We start from the raw sequence: 16153 nt of genomic DNA, 5'->3' as shown, positions 1-16153 counted from the left end.
ACAAGAAGTGAGAGAGCTCCAGTAACCAACAGCGAGGGGAGAAGGAACTGAGCGGGGGGGGGGCAAGGCAGGCAGTGCATATATGGGCCACTATACAGGCGCCACTCCAGGGGAAGCTGTGCTAACCCTAGGGCTACTGGCTAGGGCAAAAAGCTTCCAGCAACTGGGCATGTGCCAGAGCACACCCAACTTGGAATGCACATGAGCAATCACTTGAAGAAGATTGCCTGTTCCCTGAAGAACATGAAGGAACAATAATGCACCTGGTCTGCTGGCAGGATTACCAGGGAGCATATATGATTAAGGAAAATGGGTTGAGTATGGGATATTACTAGCTGAACCTTCAAGCAATCATCTTTGCTTTGAAGCACGTGATCAGATCTGCACTACTGTTTAAGATATGTAAAAAAGTATAAGTGGGAAACTGAGTTTAAAATCAACTTTTTTTTTCTTGTTGATGTAAATCAATCCACCCTGGTTTCTACCAAGTGTCCTGAAAGAATTCTGTTATATGCAGATAAAACTGAAAGACACCAAAGAATTCACCTTAAAACAATCCCCTCTGCAGAAAGAAAGGCAGTAAAGACAACATTACTCACCATGGAAGCTGCAGAAAAGACTGGAGGAAAAGGGATTCCTGTATCCAGTGGGACCTGGGGCAGCTTTCCTGGCCCAGAGTGTAGCAGATCTCTGAGACTGGAGCCTTCAGCTTTGTTACTAGATGCAACTGGTCCCAACAAGAGACTATTAAACAGTTTTGGAGTTAATGGAGAAACCTTTGTACTGGAGTTGAAGGAATCCAATCCAAAGGGCGAATGGGATTCTTTACTGAGCACCGATCTCAGGGATCCAGCTTCTGTACGGAAGATAAATCACAACTGGGTGAGACCAACATAATTAAATATCCACAAAAGGGGAAGTTCTGTGAAGATGACTGTCCAAGTATTATCCCCCAATATAAACATGGCTACAATCCTGTGCAAACCACTGTACAATTATTTGGATGAGGCTCAAGAAAGATACTGTACAATGCTGGCTGAGATACTGAGGCATCTCTCGTAAGCTAAAGCATCCTATTTCACCCATGCCTCGCCAACAGCCTTAGTGCACTATGGTGGGCTAAGAATCTGAAGGGTCCAGCAAATTAGCAGCACCTGAAGTATTTAATTCACAATTAAATGGGAATTACTATTAAAGAAGAATCATATTCTTGTTCAAATCAGATGCTCACTAACCAACCCTTTTGCCTTCTAAATTAGTTCTTGATTCTTTAGACTGAACAAAGAACTGCTTTGCAGGATGTTAACCCGCAGAGAAAAAATGGTTACTCACATTCTCTTAACTGTTGTTCTTCAAAATGTGCAGTTTATGTCCATTCCAATCAGGTGTGTGCACATTCACAGAAGCCAAAAGATTCTTCCCCTAGCAGCTAGCTACAGAGTTAGTCCAGGCTCCCCTTGGAGCAAGGCCTTCATAGTGTCCAAAAGAGAGCCCAGCTGACCTACCTCTTCCTAAGCTCCTTCTTGCCAACTACCAGATAGGGGAAGGAGGGTAGGAATTGTCATAAGCATGAACATCACATCTTGAAGAACCACAGTTACAAGAAAGTGAGTAACCATTTTACTTTGAGTGTTTGTACATATGTATTCCAATCAGGTGACTCAAGCCCAAGTTCAGGTCAGAATCTAGCACTGATGAGTGATTGCAGTGTGTGTAGCAAAGGTGTAGATAGAAGACCAGACCACCACTCTGCAGATCTCCTGAGTACAGATCTGAGCCAGGAAGGCTGTGGGTGAGGCTTGCATTCTGGTGGAGCGTGCAGTGAGTGCACATGGAGGCATTCACGCAAGATTGTAGCATTCCCAGATACAGATACACGCAACTATACATGATGAAACATGCTGGGCCAGTACTAATTGACCTTTCATTCTGTCTCCCGCTGCTAGGAATAACTGTGTTAATTTCCTCAACGGTTTTGTCCTCTGAATATAAAAAGCCAATTACCTACGAACATCAAGGAAGTGTAATCTCTGCTCCCAGGTGCTAGAGTATGGCTTGGGGTAGAAAGTCGGGAGAAAGATATCCTGATTCATGTGGCATTGTGACACCATCTTAGAGAGAAACACGGGATGTTAGTGCTGCAACTTGTCTTTACAGAATACAGTATGGAGGTTTCTGATGTGAGGGCCTTAAGCTCTGATACCCTCCTGACCAAAGTTATCACCACCAGCAATTAGACCTGTAAGTGAGGTAGAGGAGGAAACATGTAGAGCAGAAGTGGGGAAATTAATGCACCAGTTCCAGCTTGTGACTTGCCTTGATCTGGCCTGCAAAGCTTGGGGCTTGCCCCCTTGCCAACAGTGACGTGAGCCAGCACTGGAACTCCAGTTGTGCAGGGGGCATTGTGGCTGGAATGATGGCACTGGCTCCCCGCTGCAGAAAGGGGGAACTCCAAGGCTTGGGAGGCCAACCAAATTAAGCTTCTGGCTGGATTTGGCCCACAGGCTCTGCCTGGCCGGGGGAGGAAGCAGCTCTGGGAGCTGCCAGGAAGCACACTGTGCAGGCACTGCCCCTCACAGGTCCCACTGGCTGACAACTGTGGCCAATGGGAATGAAGCCACATAGGCACCCCTATACCCTACCTCCTCCCACCCAGACTCCACAGCCCCACACCCAGCCCACTCCTGCACCTATTTCCCACCCCGTCTTCAAACTCCCACACACTGTCTGCTCCTGACACTACCCTCCAGCCCAGACCCCATGCCCTCACCCTGAGCCTGCTCCTCAGCAGCTCTCTCTTGCATACTGAAATCCTCATTTTTGGCCTCACCTCAGAACCTGAGGAGTCCCACAAAATCTACTAGCCCTGAGACCCCAGAACAGTTAATCTGGCCCTGGGGGGTAAGCCCTAAGTGTCAGTGCCTCCCTGCCCCCACCCCAGAGCCCACACCCCCAATGACAGCCCTCATCCCAATCTCTCCCTAACATTTTAAACACAAAGGTTGAGAACCACTTCTGGTCATACACTTGCCACAGTTAACTCCAGGCTTCAAAGCCTGTGTAATGTGGGAAGAATAGACCTCCCAGAGGGAAACTTAATTGTGACACTAGATAGCTAACAACTACAACAATAGGGAATGAAATAACAGAGTCAACAGATTGTTGCAGCACTCAGTTCCAACTAACCATCACCTGCAGTAAGAAGGACCTAAGGAGGGGCAGGTCCACTGGGCTCTCAATTGGGTGCCACAAAGATGCTGCTCGAGGACACACCTCGACTAACCCTCTGGCTAGCTACTAGGTGAAAAATCTTCCTGTTACTATGCAAGTAAGCATGCAAACACCTGACTGGAATGCACAGGAACACACACTTGAAGATGAATGCTACTGCCTAAAGAATTAGGGAAACATTAGTGAACATGACAATGAAAAGCAAAAACAAACGATTTTCCAGGATTGTTAAAACAATGTCTGCATCACTGATAATCATGAACAAAATATAAAATTGTGTTATAAAAACCCGTACTTCAAGGTAGGTACAGTATTTAAGAGGTAACCCAAACTGTCTTGAATGTAATGCTGCCTTTGTGAACAGCCAATACTCTTGATAGTTATATCCTGTACAACATATTTCTGCAATGAAATGTTTCTCTGTGTTTAGTTGTATGCGCTTTGTGGGTTGTTTTTTTTTTTTAATCTTCAGCTGGAAAGAATGTTTACACCCCTTTCTTAAATATACCTTCAGCCTCCAGATACTTAGGTAATACACTCTTTATATTGCAAGCCAAATACTTAAATTAATTTTACCACCAATTTTCAAAAAACAAGTAATTCTTATCCAAAGTGAGCATTAGTCAGATTTATATCAGATTACTTTTTATATTCTCTCTCAGAAAAATGCAGCATATGTAGCAGAATAAGTACCAGATAAATATGCCCACCCCTCCAGATTCCCTCCCCACTCCCATATGACTCCAATAGTTTACAGTCTCTCAGAAGGTTTCTACATTCTTAATGCCTCTTTAAAGAAAAAAGATCTAACAGGCAACTGCAGAGGAATGGATGGTAATAAGCACAAACTCCTTTGTTCCCACACATTATGGGGAAGATCTTTTGCTCACCTTTTGTTTCTTCTTTTGCTTTTTGTGTTGCTAAATCTGCAAGCCAGTGCAAGGCTGATGAAGGGGATGTTTCTGGACACAGAGGCCTACTAGATTTTGTTTCATTGGGGCTGCTGGAAGTCAATGTCTCTGTTTTTGAAGACTCCTCAGTTCTTCCACTTGTGGCTTCAAGTTTAGGATCAGCGTCCATTTCTAGTTGCTCCAACCCCGCTGCCCCTGCCCCACTGGAGAAGGTGCCCTCACTTCCAGAGGTTGATGCACTGGGAAGCTAAAAATAAAGATAAAACATTCTGGCTTTGGGGAAGGAGTTACATTTTTGACAGACTAGAGAAAAAATGAACCAAACAAGAATATAACATGGTAAGAGTCTATTATTAGGGTAGGGTATAAGGTTGGGTAGAGCTTAAAATGTTTCATCATAAAAGAATGCATATTGATTTTCTAGCTCCAAAGCCACAGAGATCTTTGAAATGGCTTGAGGACCTTCATGACTTGAATATTCTGTAACCCATCAGATCTTAACTTTTGTAAACACACTTTAAAATAGTGAATTTTTAGAATATACAATGAATCATAGGGCTGGAAGGGACCTTAGGAGGTCATCTAGTCCAGCCCCCTGCTTCAAGCAGGATTAACCCCCACTAAGTCATCCCAGCCAGGACCTTGTCATGCTGGGACTTAAAAACTTTGGGGGATGGAGAATCCACCGCCTCTCTAGGCGACGCATTCCAATGCTTCACCACCCGCCTGGCGAAGTAGTTTTTCCTAATATCTAACCTACATCTCTCCCTCTTCAACTTCAGACCATTACTCCTCGTTCTGCCATCTGACACCACTGAGAACAGTTTCTCACCCTCCTCTTTAGAGCTCCTATTCAGGAAGTTGAAGGCTGCTATTCAATCACCCCTCAGTCTTCTCTTCTATAAACTAAATGAGACCAAATCCCTCAGCTTATCCTCATAGGTCTTGTGCTCCAGCCCCTCAATCATTTTTGTTGCCCTCCGCTGAACCTGCTCCAGCACATCAACATCCTTTTTATACTAGGGGGCCCAAAACTGGACACAAAATTCCAGAAGTGGCCTCACCAGTGCCAATTAGAAGGGAACAATCACTTCTCTAGATCTGCTCAAAATGATCCTCCTAATGCACCCTACTATGCCATTCGCCTTCTTGGCTACAAGGGCACACTGTTTACTCATATCCAGCCTTTCATCCACTAAAATCCTAGACCCTGTTCCGCTGTACTGCTGCTTAACCATTCAGTCCCCAGCCTATAACAATGCTTGGGATTCTTAGAGTCCCAAGTGCAGGACTCTACACTTCTCCTTGTTGAACTGCATCATTTTTCTTTTGGCCCACTCCTCCAATTTATCCAGGTCACTCTGGAATCTCTCTCTACCCTCCAATGTATCTACCTCTCCCCCTAGTTTTGTGTGATCCACAAACTTGCTGAGGGTGCAATGACCTCATCTAGGTCATTAACAAAGATGTTGAACAACACCGGCCCCACAACCGAGCCTTGTGCAATTTTTTGTTGTGTTCACCATTCTAGCTCTCAGTATGCTATTTTATACTGTTAGTACTCTGGGGCAGAGATTATAAGTACCCATCTCTATCACCTGATACAGTGGTGATAGGTGGTATGAGACTGGGAGATCCAATCCCAATAAATATTAATATTGTTCAAATGTTACAAGATAGATGGAGGAAAAAAGCAATGGGTCAAATTGCAGCAAGGAAGGTTTAGACATTAGGAAAAACTTCCTGTCAGGGTAAGAACATAAGAATGGCCATACTGGATCACACCAAAGGTCCATCTATCCCAGTATCCTGTCTACCAACAGTGGCCAATACCAGGTACCCCAGAGTGAGTGAACCAAACAGGTAACAATCTGTCTCCTACCACCCATTTCCACCTTCTGACAAACAGAGGCTAGGGACACCATTCTTTACCCATCCTGACTCACAGCCATTTATGGACTTAACCTTCATGAATTTATCTTGATCTTTTTTAAACTCTTTATAGTCCTAGCCTTCAAAGCCTCCTCCAGCCAGAAGTTCCACATTTTCACTGTGTGTGGTGTGAAAAAGAATTTCCTTTTCTTTATTTAAATCTACTGCCCATTAATTTCATTTGGTGTCCCCTAGTTCTTATAGTATGGGAACAAGTTAATAATAATAATAATTAATTAGTAATAATTTTTCCTTTTTCACTTTATCTATGTCTACACCACATCACGCTTTCGAAACGAGATCAACTGGAAGAGCTCCTTTCGAAAAAAACACATCCATGCACACAAAAAGTGGATCCCTCTTTTGACCTGCTTTTTCAAAAGATCGCGTCCACACACAAGCTGCAGACTGCTCTTCCGATCTGCTCTTTTGAAAAAGAGCATCTGCACAGCTAGAGATGCTTTTTCAAAAGAGCGGAGCAGGAAATGTCATGGATAGAGTTGCATGGCTGACAAGCCCTTCCAGTGCCCACAGCCAGCCGCTCCCTTAAAGGGTCCCACCCAAGCATCCATGCCCCACAGGAGGGCTGCTGAGCTTCCACAAGGCATAGCAGACCCAATGCACCAGCAAGATGGACCCGCAGGAGCAGCTAGACATCATTAAGGCCCTAGCCATGGTCCTTGTGGCTGCCCCAGACCTCCTCCCAGCAGTGGTCCTCCCTGTCAGTGTTCCAGAGCCCTTCAACCCAAATAAGTACCCCTCTCCCCCTGGAAAAGAGGGTAGTAATTGCCCTCTGGAAGCTGGCCAACCCTGATAGCTACCAATCTATGGGGCACCAATTCAGGGTGGGCAACGCCACCACTGGGGCTGTCCTCATGGAGGTAAGGCCTGCCCAGGTCAGGCACCTGCCACGGGGAGGGGGAAGGAGGCTCCCAGGAATTAGGGATCCCAAGCTGTTGAGGGCCCAGGGAGAGGGTGCCCAGCACAGCCAGGCATGCCCTCCATCCCATGCAGGTCATGAAGGACATCAACACATTGCTGCTCCAGAAGGTCATCCATGTAGCACACCTGAAAGCAGCCATCCCCAGCTTCAAGGAGCCTGGGATCCCAATCTGTTTCGGTGCCCTGGACGGGATGCATACACCCAACCTTGCCCCAGAACACAGCACTGGGACCTATGTCAACTGCGAGAGCTACCACTCAGTAGTGCTCCAGGCGCTGGTGGGCCCAAGGAGACACTTCCGGGACATCTATGTGGATCTGGCCCATCCAGCCCACAACACCCATGTGTTTTGGAACTCTGGCCTCTGCTGCCATATAGAGGCCGGAACATACGTCCCTGCCATGGGAACTCTCTTTTGGGGACCTGACCACGCACCTTCTGCATGGTGGCAGATGGCGCATACCCCCTGGAGCCCTGGCTTATGCAGACTTACACCAACCACCCCGACCCCAGCCAGGAGGCTTTTAATGCCAAGTTGAACCAGGCCCGTAACATGGTAGAACGGGCCTTCAGGTTCCCAAAGGGATGGTGGCACTGCCTGCTCACGTCGCTGGAGTTCGGGCTACGGAACGTCCCCCAGGTGGTGGGTGCCTGCTGTGTCCTCCCCAATATCGTTGAAGGCAAGGGTGAGGAGTTCCCTCCAGGTGGGTGGCCAAGTCTGGCCCCAGCTACAAGCAGCCGGCCCCTGCCCCAAGCTGCCAGGCCCCCTGGAACGGGATCCTTCATGCAGAGGCCCCAGTGATTCCCACCCACAGGCACCCTGCGTAGCCACCACTGCACATACATCCTTCACCATCCTCCCACCACGATCCTCTCTCTCTCTCTCTCTCTCTCTCTCTCACACACACACACACACACACACACACACCCCTCCCCATGAAGAACACACAACACAGGGGTGGTGCAAAAATAAAACTAAGAATTGTGTTGTGTGTCCAACCAGCATACAAAACACTACTTACAGCAGTGAGCAGGGACAAACTATGTACATTGGGGATTGGTCAATGGGGGGCCTCAACCTGGAGCAAGGTGCTACTCCAGGGCAGGGATGGATGGCCACAAGCCCTGTCAGCCCTAGGATCCCCTCTCACTCCTGGTATAGCATCTGCAGGGGAGCTGGGAAGGGGTGGGCATCATGCGGAGGTAGGGCCATGGAAGGTGGTAGGAAAGGGGTCAGCAGGAAGGGCAGGAGCAGGCCTCATAGTGGGGCCAGAGCAGGTGCAGCGGGGTGGAACAGGTGGGCTAGGAGCCCCATCTGCTACTGCAGGTTCCCCATGATGTTGCCCAAGTGGCACATCAGGACGTCCCCAGTGGCCTCTGCTGTGAGCGGTCATCAACCTCGTTCATGCGGAGGTGTCACTCCGCAACCTCCGCCTGGTCACCCACTGTGGGCCACCGACACCCCTTCCTGCTCCAGGCCCCTGGTGGAGACTGGTCCTCCTCCTCTGCTTGGCTGTCCGGGATAACAGATGGGTCAGGTCTCTCCTGGCCCTGCTGCAGTGCAGCTGCAGGAAAGGGGAGGTAGATGGTCAGTCCTGTGTTACTGGTAAGGGGAAAAGCCCTCCCACCCCTTTGCGGACACCAGCTCCCATCCAGCAGCAGGAGGCCATAGGGTCTCTCGCATGCTGGGAGGGTCCCTGCCCATGTGGGGTGGTCCCCAGGCGAGGTCCGGCCCCACCCACCTGCTCCCCACACATGCAGCTCACGATACGGTCCACGGGGGTGAGTGATGAGTGTTGCCAGTAGCTGTGGTAGTATGCTGGGAGCCACGGCTGGCTGGGCCATGTGCAGGCCTGGACCCACTGAGCATGGGGGTGGCCCGCTGGCAGCTGTGGTGCCCCCACCCCGCAATCTGGGGTGTGTGCCCCAGTGGGTACTTACTGGAGGGCCCCTTGCCGAAGTCTGATGACATCTGTCTACCCGTTGCCTTGCTCGAGGACCAGGAAGGCAAGTCGATAACGAGGTTCTCCTCCTCACTAGAGGCCTCAGTGGCCTACTCCAGCCCCTGGCGTGTGGGGCAGTTCTAAGCTCCCAGCTCCTGCTCCTCCCCAGAGTACGGCTTTGTCCACCGAGGTGTCCAGGATGGAAGGCAGGGAGCAAGCTGTCCCTGAGCCCCAGGAGACTGCGGAGACCCCAGTAGTAGGGGTACAATGGGGATCCTGCCCCAGAGAAGCTGTCAGTGTCCTGGGCCTGAGCATAGCCCTGCCTCAACTCCTTCACCTCATTCTGCACCTGGTCAGGGTTGCAAGCAGGATGTCCTTGGTCGGTAAGGCTGGTGGTGAGCCAGGCGAAGGAGGATGCATTGTGGCACCTGGTGCCCACCTCCCTCAGGAACTCCTCCTCCTCCTCCCAGGCTGAGGAGGTCCCACAACTTACAGTCCGTGCAGCAGGGGGCCCTTCATCTAGGGGCTGCCCAGCTGCCTGCGAGCCTGGTGAGGCCTCTCGGGGGACAGGGAGGGAAGGAAAGAGCACGATGAGGATGACTGGGACTCCCAGGGGGCTGAATGATGGCCATGTGGAGTGTCTGGCCTGTGACGATGGCTTGGAGTGCATGCTGTGCCAGGCTCGTAGTCTCCCTGCAGCCAACATGCGCTCAGATTCCTGCCACAGGGTTTTGGGGTCCCTTCAGCTTTAAACATGGCCAGAGGCAGGGAGCATAGAGCTCTGCTGCTACCAAAACAAGGCATCTCCATGCACCAGCTAGCCAGCGCCATGGCGGACTCCTCTATTGAAGGAACAGTCCGCGGTGTGTCTACACACATTTGTTTTTCCAAAGAAGCTGCTCTTCCTGATCCAGGATCACAGGAGCGCTTTCAGAAGGGGTGCCGCATGCTTTGTGTGTAAATGCTATGGGCACTCTTTCAAAAATGCCCCGTTATCGATTTTCCTTTCGAAAGACCATGCTAGTATAAATGTAGCTTTTCTCCTCAGCACTCATAACTTTATATACCTCTATGTAATATCCCCGCCTAGTCTCCTCTTTTCTAAGCTGAAAAGTTCTAGTCTCTAATCTCTCTTCAGAGGGGACCATTCCAAACCCCTAATCATTTTAGTTGCCTTTTTCTAATACCAATGTATTTTGTTTGAGATGAGGTGGCCCCATTTATACACAGCATTCAAGATGTGGGCGTACCATGGTTTTATATAAGGGCAATAAGACATTCTCCGTCTTATTGTCTATTCATTTTTTAATGATTCCTTAAATCCTGTTTGCTTTTTTTGACTGCCTCTGCACACTGCATGGATGCTTTCAGAAAACTATCTATGATGACTCCAAGATCTCTCTCCAGCTTAGTTGTAGCTATAGTAGTCCCCACCACATTATACATATAGTTGGGGTTTTTTCCAACGTGCATTACTTAACATTTATCCACATTAAATTTAATTTGCCATTTTGTTGCCCAATCACTCAGTTTGGTGAGATCTTTTTGAACTTCTTCACAGTCTGCTTTGGTCTTAACTATCCTGAGCACTTTAGTATCATCTGCAAACTTTGCCACCTCACAGTTTACCCCTTTCCCCAGATCATTTATGGATAAGTATCAGAGAGGTAGCCGTGTTAGTCTGTATCTTCAAAAACAACAAGTCATCCTGTGGCACCTGATAGACCCACTTCATCAGATACATGGGCGGGGGGGGTCAGAGCTTTTTGCCCACGTCTTTGTCCACGACACCTTATGCTCCAAAATATCTGTTACTCAGTAAGGTGCCACAGGACTTCTTATTTATAGATAAGTTCAACAGGATTGGTCCTAAGACTGACCCTTGGGGAATGCCATTAGTTGTTACCCCTTTCCATTCTGAAAATTTATCAGTGTATCTTATCTAATGCTCAATCCATGAAAGGATTATCCCATGACAACTTAATTTATGTAAAAGCCTTTGGTGAAGGAACTTGTCAAAGGCTTTCTGGAAATTTAAGTACACTATATCTACTGGATCCCTCTTGTCTACATGTTTGTTGACCCCTTCAAAGAACTCTAATAGATTAGTAAGACATGATTTCCCTTCACAAAAACCATGTTCACTTTTGTCCAACAAATTATGTTCTTCTATGTGTCTGACAATTTTATTCTTTACTATGGTTTCAGCTAGTTTGCCTGGTACCAACGTTAGACTTACTGGCCTGTAACTGCTGGGATAGCCTCTAGAGCCCTTTTCAAACATTGGTATTATGTTAGCTGATTTCCAGTCACTAGGTACAGAAGCTGATTTAAACAATAGGTTACAAACCACAGTTAATAGCTCCACAATTTCACATTTGAGTTTTTTGAGAAGCCTGGGGTGAATGTCATCTGGTCCTGGTGACTTATCACTGTCAAGTTTGTCAATTTGTTCCAAAACCTCACCTAATGACACCTCAATCCTGGACAATTCCTCAGATTTGTCCCCTACAAAGGATGGCTCAGGTTTGGGAATCTCCCTAACATCCTCAGCAATGAAGACTGAAGAAAAGAATTCATTTAGTTGCTGCGCAAGGACTTGATCATCTTTGAGCACTCCTTTGTTATCCTTTCCCACTGCTTGTATAGCAGGCTTCCTGCTTCTGATGTATTTAAAATATTTTGTTACTGCTTTTTCATTTTTTTGCTAGCTGTTCTTCAGACTCCTTTTTGGCTTGTCTTATTACATTTTCACACTTAATTTGGCAGTATTTGTGTTCCTTTCTATTTTCCTCACTAGGATTTGACTTCCACTTTTTAAAAGATGCCTTTTTACCGCTCACTGCTTCTTTTACATGGTGGTTAAGCCACTGGGGCTCTTTTCTGAGCTTCTTACTGTGTTTTTTAATTTGGGATATACATTTAAGTTGAGCCTCTATTATGGCATCTTTGACAAATTTCCAGGGATTTTACTTTAGTCACTGTAACTTTTCATTTTTGTTTTACTAACCTCCTCATTTTTGCATAGCTCCCCTGTCTGAAATTAAATGCCACACAGTGTTGGACTGCTGAGATGTTCTTCCCACCATAGGAATGCTAAATGTTATTATATTATGATCACTATTTCCAAGCGGTCCTGTTACAGTTACCTCTTGGGCCACATCATGCACTCTACTCAGAACTAAATGAAGAATTGCCTCTCCCCTTGTAGGTTCCTATAACAGCTGCTCCATGAAACACTCATTTAAGGTATCAATTGTTTGTAATATGGAGATATACCTAGTGCATAGAACTGGAAGGGACCTTCAGAGGTCACTGAGTATAGCCCTCTGTACTCACAGCGGACCTATCACCATGCCTGACAGATTTCTTTTTTAATCAATTTGCCCCAGATCCCTAGATGGCCCCCTCAAGGACTGAACTCACAACTCTGGGTTTAGCAGGCCAATGCTCAAAGCACTGAGCTACCCCTCCCCACAAGAAAGTTTATCTCCATATCTCATCCTGAGGTGACATGTACCCAGTCAATACAGAAACAAATGAAACCCCACACTATTCAGCTTTTTCATTTTTATTGTCTCTCTAACTGCCCTTAGCATTTCATAGTCACTATCACTGTCCTGGTCAGATGGTCTTTAATATACCCTATTACCATCGACTTATTTGGGCATGGAATTTCTATGCATAGAGATTCTATGGAATATTTTGATTCATTTAAGATTTTTAATTCATTTGATTCTACATTTTCTTTCACATATAGTGCTACTCCCCCACCTGCACAACCTGGTCTGGCTTTCCAATACATTTTGTACCCCAGTATGATTGTGTCCCATTGATTGTCTTCATTCTACCAGGTTTCTGTGATGCCTATTATATCCATATCCTCCTTTAATAGAAGGCACTCTAGTTCACACATCTTACTATTTAGACTTCTAGCATTTGTGTATAAGCACTTTAAAAACTTGTCACTATTTGTTCGTCTGCCCTTTCCTGATGTGTACGATTCTTTTTCATGTGATTGTTTTTCTGATCTGGCCCATGCTTTGTCTTCTTCCATCCTCTCCCCCAACTAAAACCTAGAAAACCTCCATCAGTAGACTCTCCTCTAAGAGAAGTCTCTGTCTGATCCACGTGCTCCTCTGCACCAATCGGCTTTTCCCCACCTCTTAGTTTAAAAACTACTCTACAACCTTTTCAAAGGTAAGTGCCAGAGTCTGCTTCCATTTTGGTTTAGGTGGAGTCTATCCTTCCTGTATAGGCTCTCCCTATCCCAATAGCTTCCCCAGCTCCTAATAAATGTAAATCCCTCCTCCCTATACCATTGTCTCTCTCTCTCTCTCACACACACACACACACACACACACACACACACACTCTCTCTCTCTCACTGGCTCCTCCCAGCACTAAGCATAAGTCTATCTAGATGCCTCAAGAGATCCGCAAACTTCACACTAGGCTGGCAAGTAACCATACAGTTTTCCTGATCATTGCAAACCCAGCTAGCTACGTTTCTAATTACTGAATCTCCCATTACTAACACCTGCCTTTCCCGACTGACTGGTAAGCTCCTTCCCATGGAGCAGCATCCCCAGTGGGAGAGAACACCACATCATCATCTGAAGGAGGGTCCCAACTATGGGATGGTTTCCCCACTCCTTCCATTGACTGCCCTCCTTCCCTGAGCCTATCATCCTCCTTAACGTAGGGGCTATCAGATTAGAGGTGGGACAATTCTACAGCATCCCAGAAAGCCTCATCAGCATATACCTATCCGCATGTCTTAGGCCTCCAAAGCACGCACTTGGCCTCTGAGGGCCAGGAGCTCCTTGCTCCAAATGCACAAACAGGCCACCTGACCATGGGTAGGTAATCAAACATGTTACAATGAATGCAATAAACAGGATAGCACCCACTCTGTTGCTCGGCTTCTGCCTGCATTTTTTATGGATAATTAGATTATATATGTGGTTATTATTTAAATAAGGTAGTTTGGGAAATAGTTTTTAGCATAAAAGTTTCAAAAAGACTGTCAAAAGTAAATAGCTCCCCCTCAACTGATCCTCTAAACTACCATCTCAAAACCCCCTCCTGTTTGCAATCATCCTATTCACAAGTTCCCGTGGTCGCTTCCTACCAGGTGTTATATAGCTCTGGCCTTCCTTAGGCTAATGATCAGAGGGAGCGCGACGAGCTGGAGCTGCAAACAGGTGGCTGCTAACAAGGGAGTTTGCCAGGGAGAAAAGGTGAACCCCCACTGAACCAGGTGAGAGCTACTGAGTATGTTTGTTTCCTTGTCTGTCTGTCTGAATTTGATTTTCAGTTACTGATCGATCTCAGCTACTTGTGGGTGAGTTTGACTGCTAGGCTGATTTTTTGAATTTGAATTTCAGTTTAATAATCTGACTGCCTATGTGAATTTGAACTTGAATTTCAGTTTGCTAGGTTGATTGTCTGTGTGAATTTGAATATCAATTTTGATTAGTGATTGAGCTCAGTTACTGCAGCGGTTAGTAGTGTGCCTGATTGAGCCTCTCCCCATTTGACTCACCCAGGGTATGAGGGAACAAAGGACAGAAGGCTTCACAAGCCAGGGCTAGCAACTAGAGAGATCGTGACCAGCTGCAAACAGTGGGCTGCTAACAAGGAAGTTTCCCTTGGGGGAGTCCCGTATTATTTGGTCTTTTAAGTTTTTTTCTCTTCTGCCCTTCAAGGCATCACTAAAATCATCTGAGGGAACTCTCTGAAGAAAGGGAAAAATGGATACTGACAAGTCTAATGACAAATCAGCTGTTGTGACCTGCACAGAATGTGCCACGTTTGTCTTTCTCACGGAATATAGAAGGGATTTCATCCACACCAAGTGCAAGCTGATTGCCATATTGGAAAAAAAAATTAGAGGACTTGAGGCGCAAATATCAGCCCTCTGGTCCATTAGAGAAGAAGAATTCCTCAATAGAAGGTCCTCCAGGCACAGCAGGCTGGGCAACCAGTGAAGGTGTATAGAACAAGGAAGAAAATTGGCAGAATGTAACCTCCAGGAGAAGAAAGCCAGTTGAGATATCTCCAATTCCAGCTGAGGGAAGCAACCGCATTCAGGCTCTCTGCACGGATGATACAGTGGAGAATGCTGTGGCAAAGAGGTCTCATGGATGGGATCACAAAAAGACACTACTGACTGGAAGGCATGGGATGCATAATTCTAGGGATCGGGAGTCCTATGATCACCACCCCCAAACAAAGATGACTGGAGGTGGTGGCCACGGTCTCCCTCCCGAGAGGGAGGCAATCATCCATCTGCCATCCAGACCTGGAATTTCAGGAAATTTGCTGCTTACCAGGAGCTAGAATCCAGGATGTGACACAGACTTCCAAAAAATCATCAGACCTGTGGATTATTACCCACTTCTACTTTTCGATGTAGGAACTAATGGCACAGCAAAAAATGACCTTGAGCAGATCACTGCAGATTATGTAACCCTGGTAAGGAAGAGTAAGGAATATGGTACACAAGTGGTGTTCTTGTCCATCCTCCCTATTGACAGAAGAGATCTAGGAAGAGATTGTCAAATCATGGAAATAAATGCATGGTTGCACAGCTACGGTCAGAGAGAGGGATTTGCTTTCTTCGACCATGAGATTCTGTTTCAGAAATGAGGATTGTTAGGAAAAGATGGGATATACTTAAAGAGAGGAAAGATCATGTCTGAAGGCAGGCTTGCAAACCTAGTGAGGAAAGCTTTAAACAAGGATCAGTGGCACAGGCTTGGTGACACAAACCCTGAGGTAAGTGGGGAAGAAGGAAGGAACAACATAGGAGGACCCCTGGTTCAAAAGGAGCAAGTAGACCAATCAGCTAACCTTAATCACTCATTAACGTGTTTGTACATAAATGCAAGAATCCTGGGAAACAAACAGGAGAATTAGAGGCCTTGGCACAATCAAAGTAGTATGAAGTGATTGGAATAATGGAGACTTGGTGGTATGACTCACACAACTGGAGAACTCTCATGGAAGGGTATAAACTGTTTATGCAGAGGAGAAAAGGAGGAGGAGTTGCACTGTATGTGAGAGACCGGTATGATTTCTCAGAGCTCCGGTATATGAAAGGAGGAAAACCCAGTTGAGTCTCTTTGGGTTAAGCTTAGAGGTGGAAGCAACAGAGTGAATGTCGTGTTTGGTATCTGCTATGGACC

The 16153-nt window shown here is 46.6% G+C and overlaps 1 protein-coding gene across 1 annotated transcript in view; it reads right to left on the bottom strand.

Annotated features, from left to right (window-relative positions):
• KDM3B (lysine demethylase 3B) overlaps positions 1-16153 on the bottom strand; it is a 173944-nt gene that overhangs the window by 61698 nt on the left and 96093 nt on the right. The window contains exons 14-15 of the mRNA XM_075009330.1: positions 4122-4389; positions 600-856 (exon numbers count right to left, since the gene is read on the bottom strand). Of these exons, the coding sequence (XP_074865431.1) occupies positions 600-856; positions 4122-4389 (525 nt within the window). The remainder of the gene's footprint in view (positions 1-599; positions 857-4121; positions 4390-16153) is intronic.

The sequence above is a fragment of the Carettochelys insculpta genome, chromosome 15 (genome assembly GCF_033958435.1).
Source record: "Carettochelys insculpta isolate YL-2023 chromosome 15, ASM3395843v1, whole genome shotgun sequence".
NCBI lineage: Eukaryota > Metazoa > Chordata > Testudines > Carettochelyidae > Carettochelys > Carettochelys insculpta.
Note: the sequence above shows the minus strand (reverse complement) of the source record. Positions and strands in the feature narration are given on the sequence as shown.